The sequence below is a fragment of the Lagopus leucura genome, unplaced genomic scaffold, assembly GCF_019238085.1.
Source record: "Lagopus leucura isolate 7727_CA_CO unplaced genomic scaffold, USGS_WTPT01 Super-Scaffold_100012, whole genome shotgun sequence".
NCBI classification, from domain to species: domain Eukaryota; kingdom Metazoa; phylum Chordata; class Aves; order Galliformes; family Phasianidae; genus Lagopus; species Lagopus leucura.
Window position 1 is genome coordinate 5,183,928 of NW_024962267.1, and position 14,875 is coordinate 5,198,802.

General features: G+C 48.8%; 2 protein-coding genes and 1 long non-coding RNA gene across 6 annotated transcripts in view; 1 reads left to right on the plus strand and 2 right to left on the minus strand.

Annotated features, from left to right (window-relative positions):
• WIPF1 (WAS/WASL interacting protein family member 1) overlaps positions 1-2,348 on the minus strand; it is a 48,791-nt gene extending 46,443 nt beyond the window's left edge. For 2 of the 4 annotated variants that reach the window (XM_042874439.1, XM_042874443.1), the window contains exon 1: positions 2,295-2,348. The gene's annotated coding sequence lies outside the window, so the exon portion shown is untranslated. Of the gene's footprint in view, positions 1-1,781; positions 1,872-2,294 lie in introns of those variants that run through there. The other 2 variants (XM_042874444.1, XM_042874441.1) reach the window with 2 other exon arrangements.
• Positions 2,349-2,598: 250 nt separating this feature from the next.
• Positions 2,599-9,443, plus strand: LOC122181868. The gene is made up of 3 exons (XR_006179611.1): positions 2,599-2,693; positions 4,992-5,148; positions 8,604-9,443. It is a non-coding gene; the product is annotated as an uncharacterized LOC122181868 (long non-coding RNA).
• Positions 7,049-14,801, minus strand: CHRNA1 (cholinergic receptor nicotinic alpha 1 subunit). Its single transcript, XM_042874702.1, has 9 exons — positions 14,754-14,801; positions 13,963-14,108; positions 13,797-13,841; positions 13,427-13,536; positions 13,113-13,308; positions 12,263-12,500; positions 10,991-11,214; positions 9,876-10,115; positions 7,049-8,457 (listed from the first exon to the last, which is right to left on the minus strand). Exons 1-9 carry the CDS (start codon positions 14,791-14,793, stop codon positions 8,326-8,328), a joined length of 1,371 nt encoding a protein of 456 aa, XP_042730636.1. The 5' UTR covers positions 14,794-14,801; the 3' UTR covers positions 7,049-8,325.
• Between the last annotated feature and the right edge of the window lie 74 nt (positions 14,802-14,875).

Genomic DNA, 14,875 nt, shown 5'->3' on the forward strand with positions numbered 1-14,875 from the left:
TCCTCACGTCACATTTATCAGACAACACCAACATGTTCTCTTTTCCTCCGCCAAGAAAAGCCTGGTGTTTACACAAGTGAAGCAGAAAGCAAATGGCTGTTAAAACTAATTGCACTGTCAGTAATGGAGAGCAATATTGAAAAGCAGCTCCTTCACAAAGCTATCAGCATTGCCACTCAGCAACCTTCACTGAGAAGGCTGGAAGGCATCTGGTGCGAAGGCTATAGTTAGGAAACTGCTCCTTTCACTCCTCTAAAGGAACATTTCCATTTCTGCCTCTGCTGCATAAGAAAAAGCATTAATATCCCGATGCAGTGTTGTAATGACTCCGGGTTTCTCAAAAATAAAAGAAAATAGAAACAACATACAGCAGTGTTGTAGCACACAACCCCACAGACAACATCTTGCTGCCTGTTGCCATCAAGAGAGCAATGCAATGCTGTAAGAAGTACAATTTCAGTAGAGCTAGAAAGCAGCAGTGTCAGCCAGAGAGACAGGAGTGCTGTCAGAGCAAGAGGCAGCCCAGGCTGGGAGAGCCACTCCTCCTCCCATCTCCTTTCTGGGCAGCATTACCCTGGACTGCTGAACCTGTCAGCACACCCACAGATAACTGTGGCACAGAACAAGGGCAGGTGAGCAGCAGCCTTCTGCTAAGATAAGCCTTTTGCTAAGATAAGGGAGAACAGAGATAGCAGTCCCCTCAGCTCCACCGTGAGCTGTGTAAGTACACCCAGTTGCATCCAGAGACCAGCTAGGGACAGCACATCCCTCACCATTCTTACGGAAGCAGCTGCAGGAACATTAGCCTCCATGAGAGGGGCTGCAGGGCAATCCCATGCACACAGATGGGCTAAGGGCAATGTCCTGCTGGAGTCAGAGGGTACTGAGGAGCCCAGGACACACATAGCACCAGAGGAGCTAAAAGCAGTAGGAGGAGCAGTAACAAAGACTCAGAAATACAACCTTGCAGTCTTAGGCTTGTTGCCGTCACTCTTGTTAAACAACCCTTAAATGATGTGCATGTAAGCATGTTCTCTCCGCTCCCTGCCTTCTTGCACTCTTCCTGGACCGCCCTGTCCCTCCCTCCCCTCACGTGCTCCAGCAGCACAGCGGGCAGAAGTGCTCTGCAGCAGTTGCATTTCCTCCTTACGCACTCCAGGCCCTGCTCTGGCAGAGAGGAGCACGCAGCAGAAGGTCCTCCAAGCTCTTCCAGAAGCAGCAGCAGCACCACGCACCGTTTTGCCCAGTGCATGAGATCAGGCAGCTTTCCCCTCAGCCATGCTGCCAGCACAGCTGCCTCTCACACCATTCCTTAAGCCAGGGTTGCTCAGCTGGGTGCCTGTGGGTGGTGAGGGCAGGATATCTCCACACAAAATCCAAGCCTTGCCTGTGGACAGGGAAAGATGGAGGTGGAAGAGGGCAGCACACTCTGCCCCTCCCTCACACCCTGCGTGCTGCCCACCCTCTGGAGACCAGGAAGGCCAAGAGCAGCCCCCGATAACAACCCTTTCTTTGACAGCACACCACAAAAATAAAGAAACAATTTGAAGCTACCTCGCTGCAGATTCTGGATAGGCACATGCTACTCAGCGCCAGAGGCGAGCTCTGTGCCATTTTTCAGTGCCGAGGCCCAGGAAGAGCACGTGGTAGCAACGAGGAGTGCACGCAGAGGAGGGACAGCCCTGTCTTACAGGAGGGGTTTTCCTGAGAGGCAGGAACCACAGGGTAGCGGGGCCACACAGCCTGGAGGAGGGCTAAGCTAACACTTTAAGACTGCTTACGTGAAGTCTGCAAGCCCGGCTCCTCCACAGCGACCCCCGGCCCGCTCTGTGTGCGGGACCCTCGGGCACTGCCCCCGCTCCGAGCTCCCGCTGCACCCGCCGGGTACCGCAGCTCGGGGCACGTGCCGGGTGCCGCCCCCAGCCGTCCCGCCGCCGGACCGACCACCCGCCGCCCCCGGGGCCGGGCAGAGCCACGGCCCGCAGGGACCGGGGTGCTCCCGGAGGCCAGGCCTCGTCCCACGCCATTCTCCAACTCGGGGAGCGAAGGAAAGCCAGAGGAAAGCGGGGAGGGATGCCAGCCGGGCGCACAGAGGAAGAGCAGGAACAGCTTCAGAAGGCAGAGCGCGTCCGAGCCCGAGACAGAGCAGTCTGGAAGAAAAGAGAGACGGAGAGGGAGAGAGCAAGCACGAAGCGAGCCTCGGCTCCCGGCTCGCCACGCCTTGTTTACCCCGGGGCGCCGAGCGGAGCCGCCGCCGGGGAGCCCCTGCCCGGTCCGCTCCCCGCACCCCTTACCGCGCTCCGTCGGGCGAGGCGGCGGCTGCCGGCGGCACTCCAGCCGCAGCGCGGCCGGGGCATGTTGGGCCGGGCGCTATTTATAGCGGCAGGAAGCGCCGCGCCGCGGCTCTGGGGCGCCGCTCCCCGCAGCCCCGTGCGCTGCACATGGCCCCGGCCCCGGACGGAGAGCGGGAGGGCGGCGGGCAGGCCGGAGCCGGGTGCGCGGGGACGGGGAAAGGGCTGCGAGGCAGCCGGCGCTGCGGGCTGCCCGGGATGGGGGCCGAGCGCTAGTCGCAGCTGCCCCGTCACCTCCCGCGGTGCCCTGCCGCCCTGATGGCGATCGGCGAGGCTGGGGAGCGGCCGCGGCACGGCAGGGACGGGCAGAGGAGTGCGGGCGTCATTAAACAGTGAATAGAGGTACTTGCTGCATCCCTATTAAGACTTGCAGTATGCAGAGGTGTGGGAAGGTCAATTACTTCTCTCCGCATGATGCCCTCAAAGGGATCTGTGCTTCTTATCTCAATTAACTCACACAGAAATGGATTTGCCAGGCAAGTGATAGAGGCTGCTTCCTATTCCTTCTAAGTGTGACTGAACGAGAAAGAAAACTTCTGTTAATGTCTTTGGATGCAGTGCTGAATTCTTGAATGAAAAAAATGAGCAAAGCATAGGCGATGGAGCAGCTCAGGGATAGGGGTGTATTCTGCATGGCAGCAGGACTGTAGCTGTGTAGCTGTGGGTGCCTGCTGGAGCCATTACTCATCCTGCATGCCTTTCACATCTTGGAGGCATTTCATGGTTTTTATTTAGCCCGTGCATGACCACAGTTCAGTTCAGCAGCTGCATAACACCGCTGTCTAAAACAGGATATTATGGACAGGTGTCCTGAAAAACTGGAGTTTGTTCTTAATTTCTCTGTTGCAATATGTTCCAGCAAGGTCAAAGCCTGAGCAATCTGCATGCTGAGCCAACCTCTTACAATCTGCTTTTTGTTTTTGACCAAGAGATTACAAGGTGCAAAGACAGTGTTAAGGTGAGATGTGCTCACCAAATCGTTGCTGATTTGCATTTGGTGTAAGACTTCAAACACCGCCAGCCTTTTATGTAGGTCATGTCTTTGTTTTTGTGTCACTGCATGCTTGGGGCACTACAAGACAAAAAAACAGGTACCGTGGTTTTATCTTTTTCCTCTACCCTCCTTTGCCCTAGGTACGTGACCTAGATTAGTTTGCAAGCAAAAATTATGGAGCTCACAAATGGGAAAGCTGCAGGTAGTCTACGCTTATTGCCTTTATGGAAACACAGACCTAAAGTTCTCCAAAGGGGCTCACAAATCCACATGGGGTTCCTAAATGCTGCATCCTGCATTCGGGTCATTGGTTAGCTGAAAACAGTTCTGAAGTCACATACAGGCAAGCAGCTTCCTTTTGGCTAGGTAGTAAAGAAATATCATTGATGTGTTTATTCCAAGCTTTGTAATGGATATAAAAGAAGAGCTCACCCAGATGTGCTTGGATATAAAAGAAGAGCTCACCCAGATGTGCTTGTTTGCCAGCTGTGGAGAAGATCTGCACAGGAGTGAGGGACATAGTAACAACCCTTGAAGGACAGCGTCCCCTCCTTTTGTGGAGCCCACCAAGTGATTGGTCATCACACTGCTGCCATAACCAAGGAGCTCCTCTACAGTCTTGATCACTGGTCAGCCTGGCATGCACTGTGGTAACATATGAACCTGCCCCCATCCTTGCTCAGCTCCATCACACGCACTGCAGGTAGCCCCTGCAGCCCAGCTGGACTCAGCAGGGCCCTGAGTGAGCTGAGCAATGAATCCATGCCGGTTGGTTGCTCTCCATAGTCATGCCTGCCCTTTATCCTTCAGCAGGAACTGAAGGGTGATTGTTTAGAGAATCTTTTGCAAAGCAGGGTGTGATTGCCTGTAGCTGAGACTTGATTTCCAGAAAGGGGAAGGTGCTCCAGAGCTCTCTTGCAAGCCTGTATCTAAACCTCATTCATGAGAGAAGCCTGGGAGACTTTGCTCCAGTTTCACAATGAGGACAAAACACACAACCATTTTTCAGGGAGGGAACAAAATTAAGTGGGGAGGAATTGACAGCCCAGGAGCCTGGATGTAGTGCTAGACTTTATCCAGCCCTAGTTAGCATATAAAAACACAAGGTATGTAACTGAGACCGCATACAGCAAACTTTTAAAAGTGGCTGCTCTCACAAACATTTCTGATGTGCCAAACTACTGGTGACTTCAAAGGCAACATCTCATACGCCACCATACAAGAAAGCAAACTTTCCAGGGGTGTAGGATATGTCCTTCACCCAACAGCAGCACAATGTTCTGCATTCTGCAGGCCTACCTCATGCTCTCACCCTGCTGTCCCCTGCCCCTGTGGTTTGCTTCAGCTGTGGAAACAGGAACTGCTGAGTCAGCGTGCTGGTGAAACTCACACTGCTCTCATGGGGAGAGGGCTGCAGCGAGGGGGCTGGCAGCAGCTCACGGCCTGCAGGAAAACAAGTACTTACATTCTCTTACGGTGGCCTGAAAAAATAAATAATCCCTTTGCTTAAAAACTCTCAGACTGCAAAGAGGTAGCAGAACCCGAAGTGTAAGTGTGGGGGGAATGATCAGATCTGGCAGATGCCTGCTCACGATCAAGCATTTAGAGTTTGGGAAATGTCATTTTTCTGTTTGCTCTGTTAACAGCTCAGTTATGCTTTAAGAAGTCAAGATGCAGCTGGCTGAACAGACAGAACAAGGCCACCACATTTGGCTCATCTGCCTGGTGCCGATAGAGAGCAGCAGCCCGTTCTGATTACGGACTCATGCAGAGGTGAAATTGCTCCCTTGGAACCGGTACAAGGTAATGGACTTCTAAAAATTCAACTAACCCCCTCAGAAGAGTCAAGTCTCCCAAGCTGTGCAAGTACAAAAGGGGAAAGAAATTTGGGATGACTGCAGCTCGGAGGGCGAATTGTCGATGATACAGTAGAGAGTAGTTGAAGGTCAGCTAAAGGGATGCGAAGGGGAAAGTTAATTGCCAAACTGTTAAAAAATTGGAAAGAGAATCGGAGTTAAGAAGATGGAGATGTTCCAGAGAGCCATTCTATTAAGGCTATAAATAGGGTGCTATCCACAAGATCAAAGTGAACAAAACCACTTCTAGCAGCAGGAAACTGGCAGCTAAAAGAGGGAGAAGGTAACACCAACCTTCAGCTAAACTGGGGCTGCTCAGTGCAATGCCACAGCACTTGGATGGCATTACTTCTTGCACTTACTAGAGAAATGTCACAATCAGTGAAGCCACGTATCAGTAGAATTGCTAGTTGAAGCTCAGATCTGAAATTTAAATTTGCTTGTTGGGCCATGGGGCAGCAGAGCAGCACATGTGGTTGCCCAGGTGGTGCCCAGGGCCCCCTGCCTGGAGCTCTGGTGAGACACAAATGGAAGAGCCTACAGCTCAGTGCTACAGGGGCAGGGAGAGGCTACAGTGCTGCAAATGAGAAGTTGTCAGGCAACATGTACTTAAGCATAAATGGCAAATTAGCTTTGACAGCGGCTGAGACAGCCCATCTACAAGCTCCAAATGTACTGTTCCAACAGATACATAGGCATGCTGACACTTGAAAAGGACAGTAGCAGACAAGACAGACTGCATGCGGGTAAGGGTGTTTCAGTAGATGGATATTAATAACAGAGGCTATCAGTGATACCTAAGAGAAATGTTATCATGAAGGTGAGATAGAACAAACGAAAGGTGGCTTGCACAATCTGAGTATTCAAAGCAAAAAAAAAAAAAAAAGAGGTGCATGTAAACTTCCCCCTGGGATGCCCTGTTGATGTTTGGAGGACTGGCTGCACAGAGAGGCAGGGGACAGATTCTGCTACCCAGGAAGAGAAAGTATTTGCTGTTTCCCCTCAGTGCCACACCTTTGAGACATGCCCAGTTCATCAAGACTGTGTGATAGGAAGGCAGGAGGTTTACTGTGCCTGTAAGACAGAACAAACTATCACAAATAAAAATTTTCACATAGGTAATATGTAAAATTTTACATAAGTAATTTCTGAAGTTTCTTTGAGGAAGGGAAAGGAAATGACTACAACATGGCAGCTAGCTGTGCATAGAGGGAACCAGAGCTAGAGTGGTGAGTACACACTCACGCAGATGGAATTTTGAGACCACTACCCAAAGGGATGCCTCAAGGAAACCTAACAGAGGTAATGCAGCTACTTACCCACAGATGTTGTTACTTGTTTGTTTTTAACTCCAAAATTCAACCATAGGTTGCCCTAAAAGGATTGTCCTGCCACTTCAGTACCAATCACCATCTCCCAACATAAGCAGCATCACAGGCACTGCTACACTGCAGCTCAGCTCCTGACAAGCTGGTGAGCTCCATAGCTTCATCCGGGGGTTGGAAGCTTCACTGAAATTAAGCAGAGCTGCAGCAAGCACTTCATCTGTCAGCAGGGGTTTACCTCAGCATGCATCTCCAGCCATTGTTTACGTTAATGATCATCCAGGGAGGGAAAGATTACCAAAGTCAAAACCCAAATAGCCAAGCAGAGTGCTACAAGTGAGCAGAGTGCTACAAGTGGTTGACCGACCTGCACAAAGTGTTTTGGTGAGGACTGCAGCTCAGCAAAACATTCCCAAGCTGCCCTATGCACGAACAGAAATGTTACTCAACTGCCTGATTTCCCTCACAGAGGGTTTCAAATGCCTGACCTCTGCAGACACGACACATTCTTGTAGAGCACAAACATAAAACATGTTATTTTATTAAACACACAGCAATTGACAGCAGAGTAGTCCTGGTTTGAACAGCGAGCTTGGAAAGATGGGTGATTTGTATCATTTGCTTCACTTGTGCTTATCTGTTTTTAAGAATAATAGGCAGAACTACTCGAACTTCTACACTGTACTAGTGAAACAGACAAATTCCTTGGGTTGACTAAAAACTTTTAGTCTTATTTACTAAAAAAAAACCAAACAAACAAACAAAAAAACCAACCACCACCATTGCAGTATCAGAAGTTTTTGGGCGAAAGCAACTACCCGCTTTTGTCACTAGAGTGAGCTGCTGCTCAACGTTTGAAGGAAGCTCGGTTGAATCGGCGGACGTGGGGGGAGGTCCGATCCTTTCGTCATACGCACTTGCATCGGAAGCGGTCGTTGCAGTGCTGAGCCGTGCCGGCCTGCTGCTCCTAATGCATTCCAGCAGGGCAGGAGGTGCTTTTCAGGGAGCAGAGGTGCAGTTAAGTTATCGTACTGAGCACCCCCAAAGGCGAAACTGTGCTCACAATGCTCATCACTCAGTGTGAAGAGGGACACCGAGGTATGCTTGCTCTCAGTCTGCATGATAGTTGTGTGGCCACAGAGCAGAGCTCAATGATAAAGAAGGGTGAAAAATCTTCAATGTGTCTTTTACCCTGGGCCTGCATAGCAAGAAACAGCAGTGGATCCATTTCACAACAAGGAACATTCCCTCTATGCTGGACCAAGTGTTCTGCAAGTTAAGAGATTGCAGACTGACACATGAGAGTCAGTCACTTCTGATTTGTACACAGAAATCAGATGCTTTACCAAGGAGCTTGAGACACTTCTGCTGGCTACAGCCTGTGTTACAAGAAGCATTTGTGGCACTGCCAGTACAAAAACCACAGAGCAGATATTGAAACCAGCTTGAAAGCTGCTCTAAAGCTGAATACAGATTTGCAGCTCAGATAGAACATATTACTGCTATTGATGTCACTAGAATCATATTTGTGGATAACAAAGTCAGACGGTCTTATTAACATGTTAACATTCCTAATAAATGGTAAAATGGACCCAAATCTGGCTGACAGCCATTCAGCCTAGCAGTAGAGCAAGTGTGTCATTTTGGCAGTGAAACAGCACCAAGCAGAAGCTCTGAAGTGCTAAGCACATTTTAGTATCTCTGCTCGGTCCCAGGGGAACTTCCATGGCTGGCCAGGTTTTAGCAGTTAAGATGCTTTCCAGTCCCAGCCCAGGCAGTGAATAGTTTCCATTTGATGTTCATCCTTGCTGATTTAATTCAATAAGGCGACCAGCAAATACAGCTAATGTTCCAATAATGCAGACTAGCATAAATATTACGAGGAGAAGATGATCGAGCACCATTGCAACAAACTTCCACTCATCAGCCGCCTGAAGAAGAAAGAAAGGAGACAGTAAGATTTCTGCAGAGCTGCATTTGTTACGAATATGATTGGGCCAGAGCACATTTCCACCCTGTAACTCTGCTCTAAGGACCAACACATCCCATCCCTAATCTCCCTCTACTTCTGCCTTAGGTGCACCACAAGTGGAAGAAGCTGCTGGAATCCATCTAGAGTAGACTGCTAATCGGGAGTGCTTTGAGGTGACTTGTAAGCAAAGGCAATGCCGTGACAGCCTTCAGAAGCCACGGCCTTTGGTTTATTTTGGGAATGCGACTTCTGAAATCCTCTGAAAGTGATATCAGTAAAGTCTAGATGACACAAACAGCTGGCTCCACTTCCGATGGGAGCACTTGCCAGTAACCGAAGACCCTCCTTGTATGCGCAGAAGGAAGCAGAGCCCAGAGGCACTGAAACCATGCCAGCCCTGCTGAAGGTAGCACTTGATCTGCAGAGGAGCCACCGGGAACATGAGACTCCAACCGGAGCCATTTACACGCTGCTGGAACGTGGCCACAGGAACAAACACTGTGGTGTAAATTCTGCCTGAGTGAAGGAGAGGCCGGATTATTGTCCCACAGAGGTCCCTCCCCACCTGCAACCTGTCACCACTGGGCATCCACTGCTAAACAGCAATAAGAGAGGTGAAGAACTGATCCTGAGTTATCCATTTAAAAGCTGTGCGAGCTGCAAAAATTGAAATGAAAGAGGGGGTTAATTGCACTGAACGTGCTCAGAGGAGGCAGAGCTAGGCTTTCCTGTGGAAAACTGCCATATGTGACTCTGCACGCATTTATCCTTCCTTTGACTTGTAATGTGGAAAAAGTCAGTAATCACAACAACTCATGATGTGTTGTCTCACTTGCAGGGACTGCTTGTGGCATACATGGATTGACACAAATCCTTATCAAAACTGGAATTATTATCTGCAAGTCACACTTCAGGTTTCTCAAATAAAACTACGTTTGAATTCTGCAGCTGTGCTACCTTCTGGCTTTTCAAAAGCAAGGAAGGCCACTTATCCCTGTGGGAAGATGCCCAAGCAGGGGACAGGAGGAATGTGTTATGGAATTGCTTACAGTTCTGGTTACAGTTCTGCTTACAGTTCTGCTTACAAACTGCTTTGCTACTCGTGCGCCATCTCTGTGGCTTCACACACCCTGTTAAGAAAACCACTTTTCTTTCTCCTTGTTTTCAAACTGAGATTCATTTACCACCTGTGACAATTATCTGTTTCTCCTTAATGACCACACCACAGGCAGGAGACTGTCCCCTGCTAAAGCCAAAACAAGGTTTGGAGTGTTTTTGTGATGCCTGGGTAACTGAAAAAAAAAAAAAAAAAAAAAAAAAAAAAAAGACGTAGCAGTATGAGAGCAAGAAATGAATCATGCACAAAGAATGCCTTACATTACTGGATTCTTGGTCTGACTTCATCGTTTCCGCAATGTATTTGATTCCCTCTATAGCGTTTTTCACATCTGGATTTTTGGTAAGTGGGGAGTAGAAATTGACAGGCACAGGACCTTGCTTCCCGGAAATTTCAGAAATATCAATATCTTCTGCAAAAATTTTCTTGTCTAGTTTATCCCTGGATGGTCGTTTCATTGTAGAGAAAAACATGATGTTTGGGATTGTGTCAATAAAGATCTGGAAAAAAAAAGAGGCAGAAGAGGAATACTCCTGTTTGGAGGGGCTGCTGTGCAGATGCAGCTCTGCAATAAACAGAGGGGAGCTACACCAGTCGCAGATAACTTCCTCTCCTGGACTCACTAGAAATTCCACTTTGGAGTATGTCATGCCATGTGCCACATTTACACCGTGCTTTTGTCTGCCTCATGTCCTGGGGCAGGCAGGGTCACCCCATGGCCTGCCTTGTGCTCTCCAAAAGCAGCTTTGCCTATCTGTGTATTCTATACATACAAATCTGGGCTGTACCACCACTGGTCAGGTTCACACTGCTGCCAGCTGACTGAGCCCATCCAACTTGGGACACACACCCTAGGGGCCTGGTTTAGGCAATGCACTTTGAGGGGTGTCTCTTAGCTGCTTTTGCTTGACTTCGCTATTACAATGCAATTTGCATGACCTGAAGGGCCTGTCCCCTGGCAGGCAGAAGTGTCCTAGAGTCACAGAGATCATTAGACCAGTAAGACCACTTGAGCCCAACTGACATACTTTCCTCTCCCTATACCATCAGCTGCCCCTGTACTGCCTCATCCATTCCCTGCAAGGCTCTATCCAGTGGGCAGTTTCGTCACATAAAAGAGCAGCCAGACTGTGGATGTCCCGATCCCTGTGTTCCCTGTGTTGGATGAGGCCCTGGGCAGCCTGATTTGGTGAGAGGCAACCCTACCCATGTCAAGGGATTGGAGCTCAGTGATCCTTAAAGTCCCATCCAACCTAAGAAATTCTATGACAGAATTCTATGATTCCTTAATTCTTGCTGACCTTGAGGAGAAAATCCGCCAACAAAACACACACTACTCTGTGGAAAAGAAGAAACACAAAGCCTTGGAGCTCACCTTCCTGACCCAGTGTGGCATGGTGTGAGTGCTGGGAGAGCGGTGGTGGGTGTTGATGACGATGACAGTGATAATGATGGAAGCGATGACAAACACCATGGTAAACAACATGTATTTGCCTATCAGAGGCACTGCACTGGAAGTAGAAGGAATCAGCTCCACGATGACCAGCAGGAACACAGTCAGTGACAGCAAGACAGAGATGCTGAGGGTCATTTTCTCACCTGCAATGCAAAAAGAAGACAACATCACTGGGTATGTAGATATTATTCAATGCTTAGTTAGTTTGAGAAGCTTGCTTGTGGACGATGGCTATTCACACACATGTGCTTTTCATGAATCCAGAATGCTCCTATTTTACTAGCTCCCAAAACAGTACTGAATCTGGCCAGACCTGAGCCCCTCACACACCACCAACACCTGCACTGGGGTAGAAATCACCAGGTACAACTGGACTGACATACACGTGGTGTGTGCAAAAAGCTTCTTTGCCAGGAGCACCCCGTGGACTGTGGGATTTGATTGATGAGGTGCATGCACCTGGTTAATGACTCCATAGCCTCTTGGGGCTGGCTGCCTCAGCACAATGTGAGCTGACAAAATGTGCATCTGGCGCCAGGGATCAGCTTTCAGTAGGTAGGGCATCAGAACTGAACCAGAAGGCAGAGAGTTTTTTTCCTATCTGCTTCAACTTCATGTAAAGTTCTCCACCAAAAATCTGTGAATTGGAGGTCTTCCACAGAAGAGGTTCAATGCAATTAAGCAGGGTGAAAAGCTGATGCCAATGTAAAATGAATAAAGCATAGGGAATGGTTGCAGGGAGCACAAGCTTTCTGCAACAGAGCTGCTCAGCAGAGATGAAGCAGGCCAGAAGAGGCCAGAATTACTCTGTGTCAGTGAGCTCGCAAGTGTGCACTAACCACAAGGTCTCTGCTCCAACACAGTGTGCTCAGGTACTGTTTGACATCCAAACATTTTGGGCTGAGGGACAAAATCAGAACATCAGCTAGCCAAATCTTTGCTCTGCATTAGTCAACTGGATAGTTAACCGGTGTTTTCCATGGGAAATCCACCCAATTTGTCTACGTGAATAGTTTCAGTGAATAGTTTCAAATTAAATTTGCAGAATGTTTAGAGCTGTTGTTTTGAGCTGAAGCACCAGTTTAGCACATGCAGGCCTTCAAGTTGGCTGCTGACTGCAAGCACTCCAAATTTCTCCAGAACTTGTTAGAAGAGCAATTTCTACGGCAGAGAATGACTAACCTCACATACCTGAATCTGTGGGTAGATAAAAAACAAACCCTGTCAAAAAGGAGAAGAGCAGGCAGGGGATGATGACGTTGACGATGAAGTAGAGCGGCAGGCGCTGCATGAGGAAGTGGTACGTGATGTCCAGGTAGGGAGTGTCGGGGCAGCAGGCGTAGTAAACCCAGTGCTTCCAGCCACGGTAGTCCTTCATCACCCACTCACCACTCTCCATGAAGTTACTCAGATCGGGGCGATCGCTCTCCTGACAGCAAATAAACACAACACCACAGACCAATGCATTATTCATACTAGACATTCTGAACAAACTCACATGGTGTGGTCTCTCAGGAACAGAATTTCCAATCACTGACGTGCTTTGTGCGTTTTTTTTTACTTGAACATCCATTCTTATGTAATTTTTCCTTACATCATCCTTTGAGCCAGGTTCAACTAAATATTTTACAGAAGGAGTTAGGGATACTCTGCTAACAGGAAAGACCACTTAAATATTTATAGATGGAAGACATACCTAAGAGGCAGAAAGTAAGAAAAGTCATGAGCAGAGAAAAATCACCCCCACACAACAAAGAAAACAAAAGCAGAATGGGCACCACCAGAAACAGTGGCATAAGGTTGTAAAAAGGACAGGCAGGCAAAATGTTTGGGGAAGGAGCATGGGAAGTAAGTGTAAGTGGAATTTTACAAGTCAAACTGGGCAATTTTGTACGACACTTACAAATGGAGCTTTTACATTATACTGGTAGTATCTTGTTCTTCAGTCAAACCAAGATTATATTCCCTTTTAAATCAGAGAAGTGCCTAAAAACATACCCAAGTCTCTGCTGCTTTTTCCAATTACCAAATTATTGCTTACCGGGTTGATAACCACCATTGTACCGTCATACGTCCACGTTCCCAGCTTCATGCTACAGTTCTGCTGATCAAATGGGAAGTATGTGACTATAATTTCACAGTAACTTTTAAAGATAGCAGGAGGTGTCCAGGTGATCTTTCCCGTGTGTTCCAGAAGGACCTTGGTGTATTTAACAATGGCAAAATCACCATCCGCACTGCGGAAGGAAGAAGGATGGTTGCAGCTGCCCGGTGGCTTGAGGGCAGCCAGGCTGAGCAGGCAAAGCAGCCACTGCCCAGGCTCTGGTCCCACCGGCTCTGCTCCCTGCTGCTTACTTGTTGTAAAGGACAAGATCCGGGCGCCAGATGTCATCTGATGGGATGCGGATTTGTTTCACGCCACCATAGTCATCTGGGTTCCACTTCAGGTTGATGTCTGTCCATTGCTGCAAAGGGAGGATTGCAGCTGCTGAGAACTTCTTCCAGTGCTACTTGACACTTCCTAGGGACACTTGCGTCCTTGCTTTGTGCAGGAAAGTATCAACACATCCTATTTGGCCCTCCAGCTCATTTTTGTTCTCACACTAAATTAAATATCAGTTTAAGACACTCAATCCAATTGGTCCAGGGTGCCCCAAAAGTAGCTCACACCTGGCTGTCCCTATTAACGTGAGTGGGAAGAATGGGTAGCAATATTTAGGGTTACCTGCTTCAGGCGTACGTTGGTTGTTACAATCTGATTTACTTCATCCTTGAAAGGAAAAAAACAAAGAGAAAGGAAACACAAGAAGCAAGCATTGGGATTAAAGGGGGAGAACTATGCCATTTGGCGACAGCACTCAAAGCAGCGGCTCTGCCTGCCCACTGCCTACCACATTGATGAGCTGAATGAGCTGCAGCCCGACAGTGACGACGACGACATCGCGGTGATTCTCCACAGGGCGCACCACCTTGTTGTAGTCCCGGAACAGGTCGTCGACCAGGCGCGTCTCGTGCTCATAGCACAGGGCCGGCCCAGCTGTGTGCAACAAAATGGCATCAGTGGGAGGGGTGGGATGCACCACGGGGCTGTTGCAGGGACATGCTGCACATAGGCAGACCTGTAGCCAGCCAGATCCTGCTCTCTGCAAAGCCCCCTTGTCATTCATGCTTCCCTCCCCATGCTGTGAGAGCAGCATGGCAGCCAGGCCAGGTTTTGTGCTATGCTTCATTAGCCCAACCAAAGCCCCTGCTGCCTTCTGATGGCTGGGCAGGAGTTCAGTTCACTTCTGGGATTTAGTGAAAAGGGTCTAGCATCATAGAACAAAGTCATTATTCTTCTAAAGAACGATTTACAGAGGATCATCCTGGTACAACACAACCAGCTGCAAAACAACCGTGTGTCCTTGTCAACACACAGCTGATGAGATTTTGCACGTCAAGCCACATTTGATAGAGCCTCCCACACATCTTGAAATAAATTTTGAACAAGTATAAACGGCACATGGCATAAAGGTGGCAAACATGAATACAAACTCCTTACTGCAAAGTATCTGGTGGCTGAAATTAGAAATATTGTAGCTGCTCCCAGATCACACCTTCATACTAACACCCATGCAAAGCCCTAGTCCCACACCTGCAGGGAGGACCCAGCCCAAGGGGGTTGTCAAAATGTGCCGCTTACCTGCGGAGAAGATCAGGAGCAGCACACGGCAGAGCTCCATCACCTGAGCCCGCTCCTCTCAGCACCGCTGTGCCGGGGCGCACACAGCGCCTTTAAAGTCTGCCCGGAAACAGGGGGGGGGG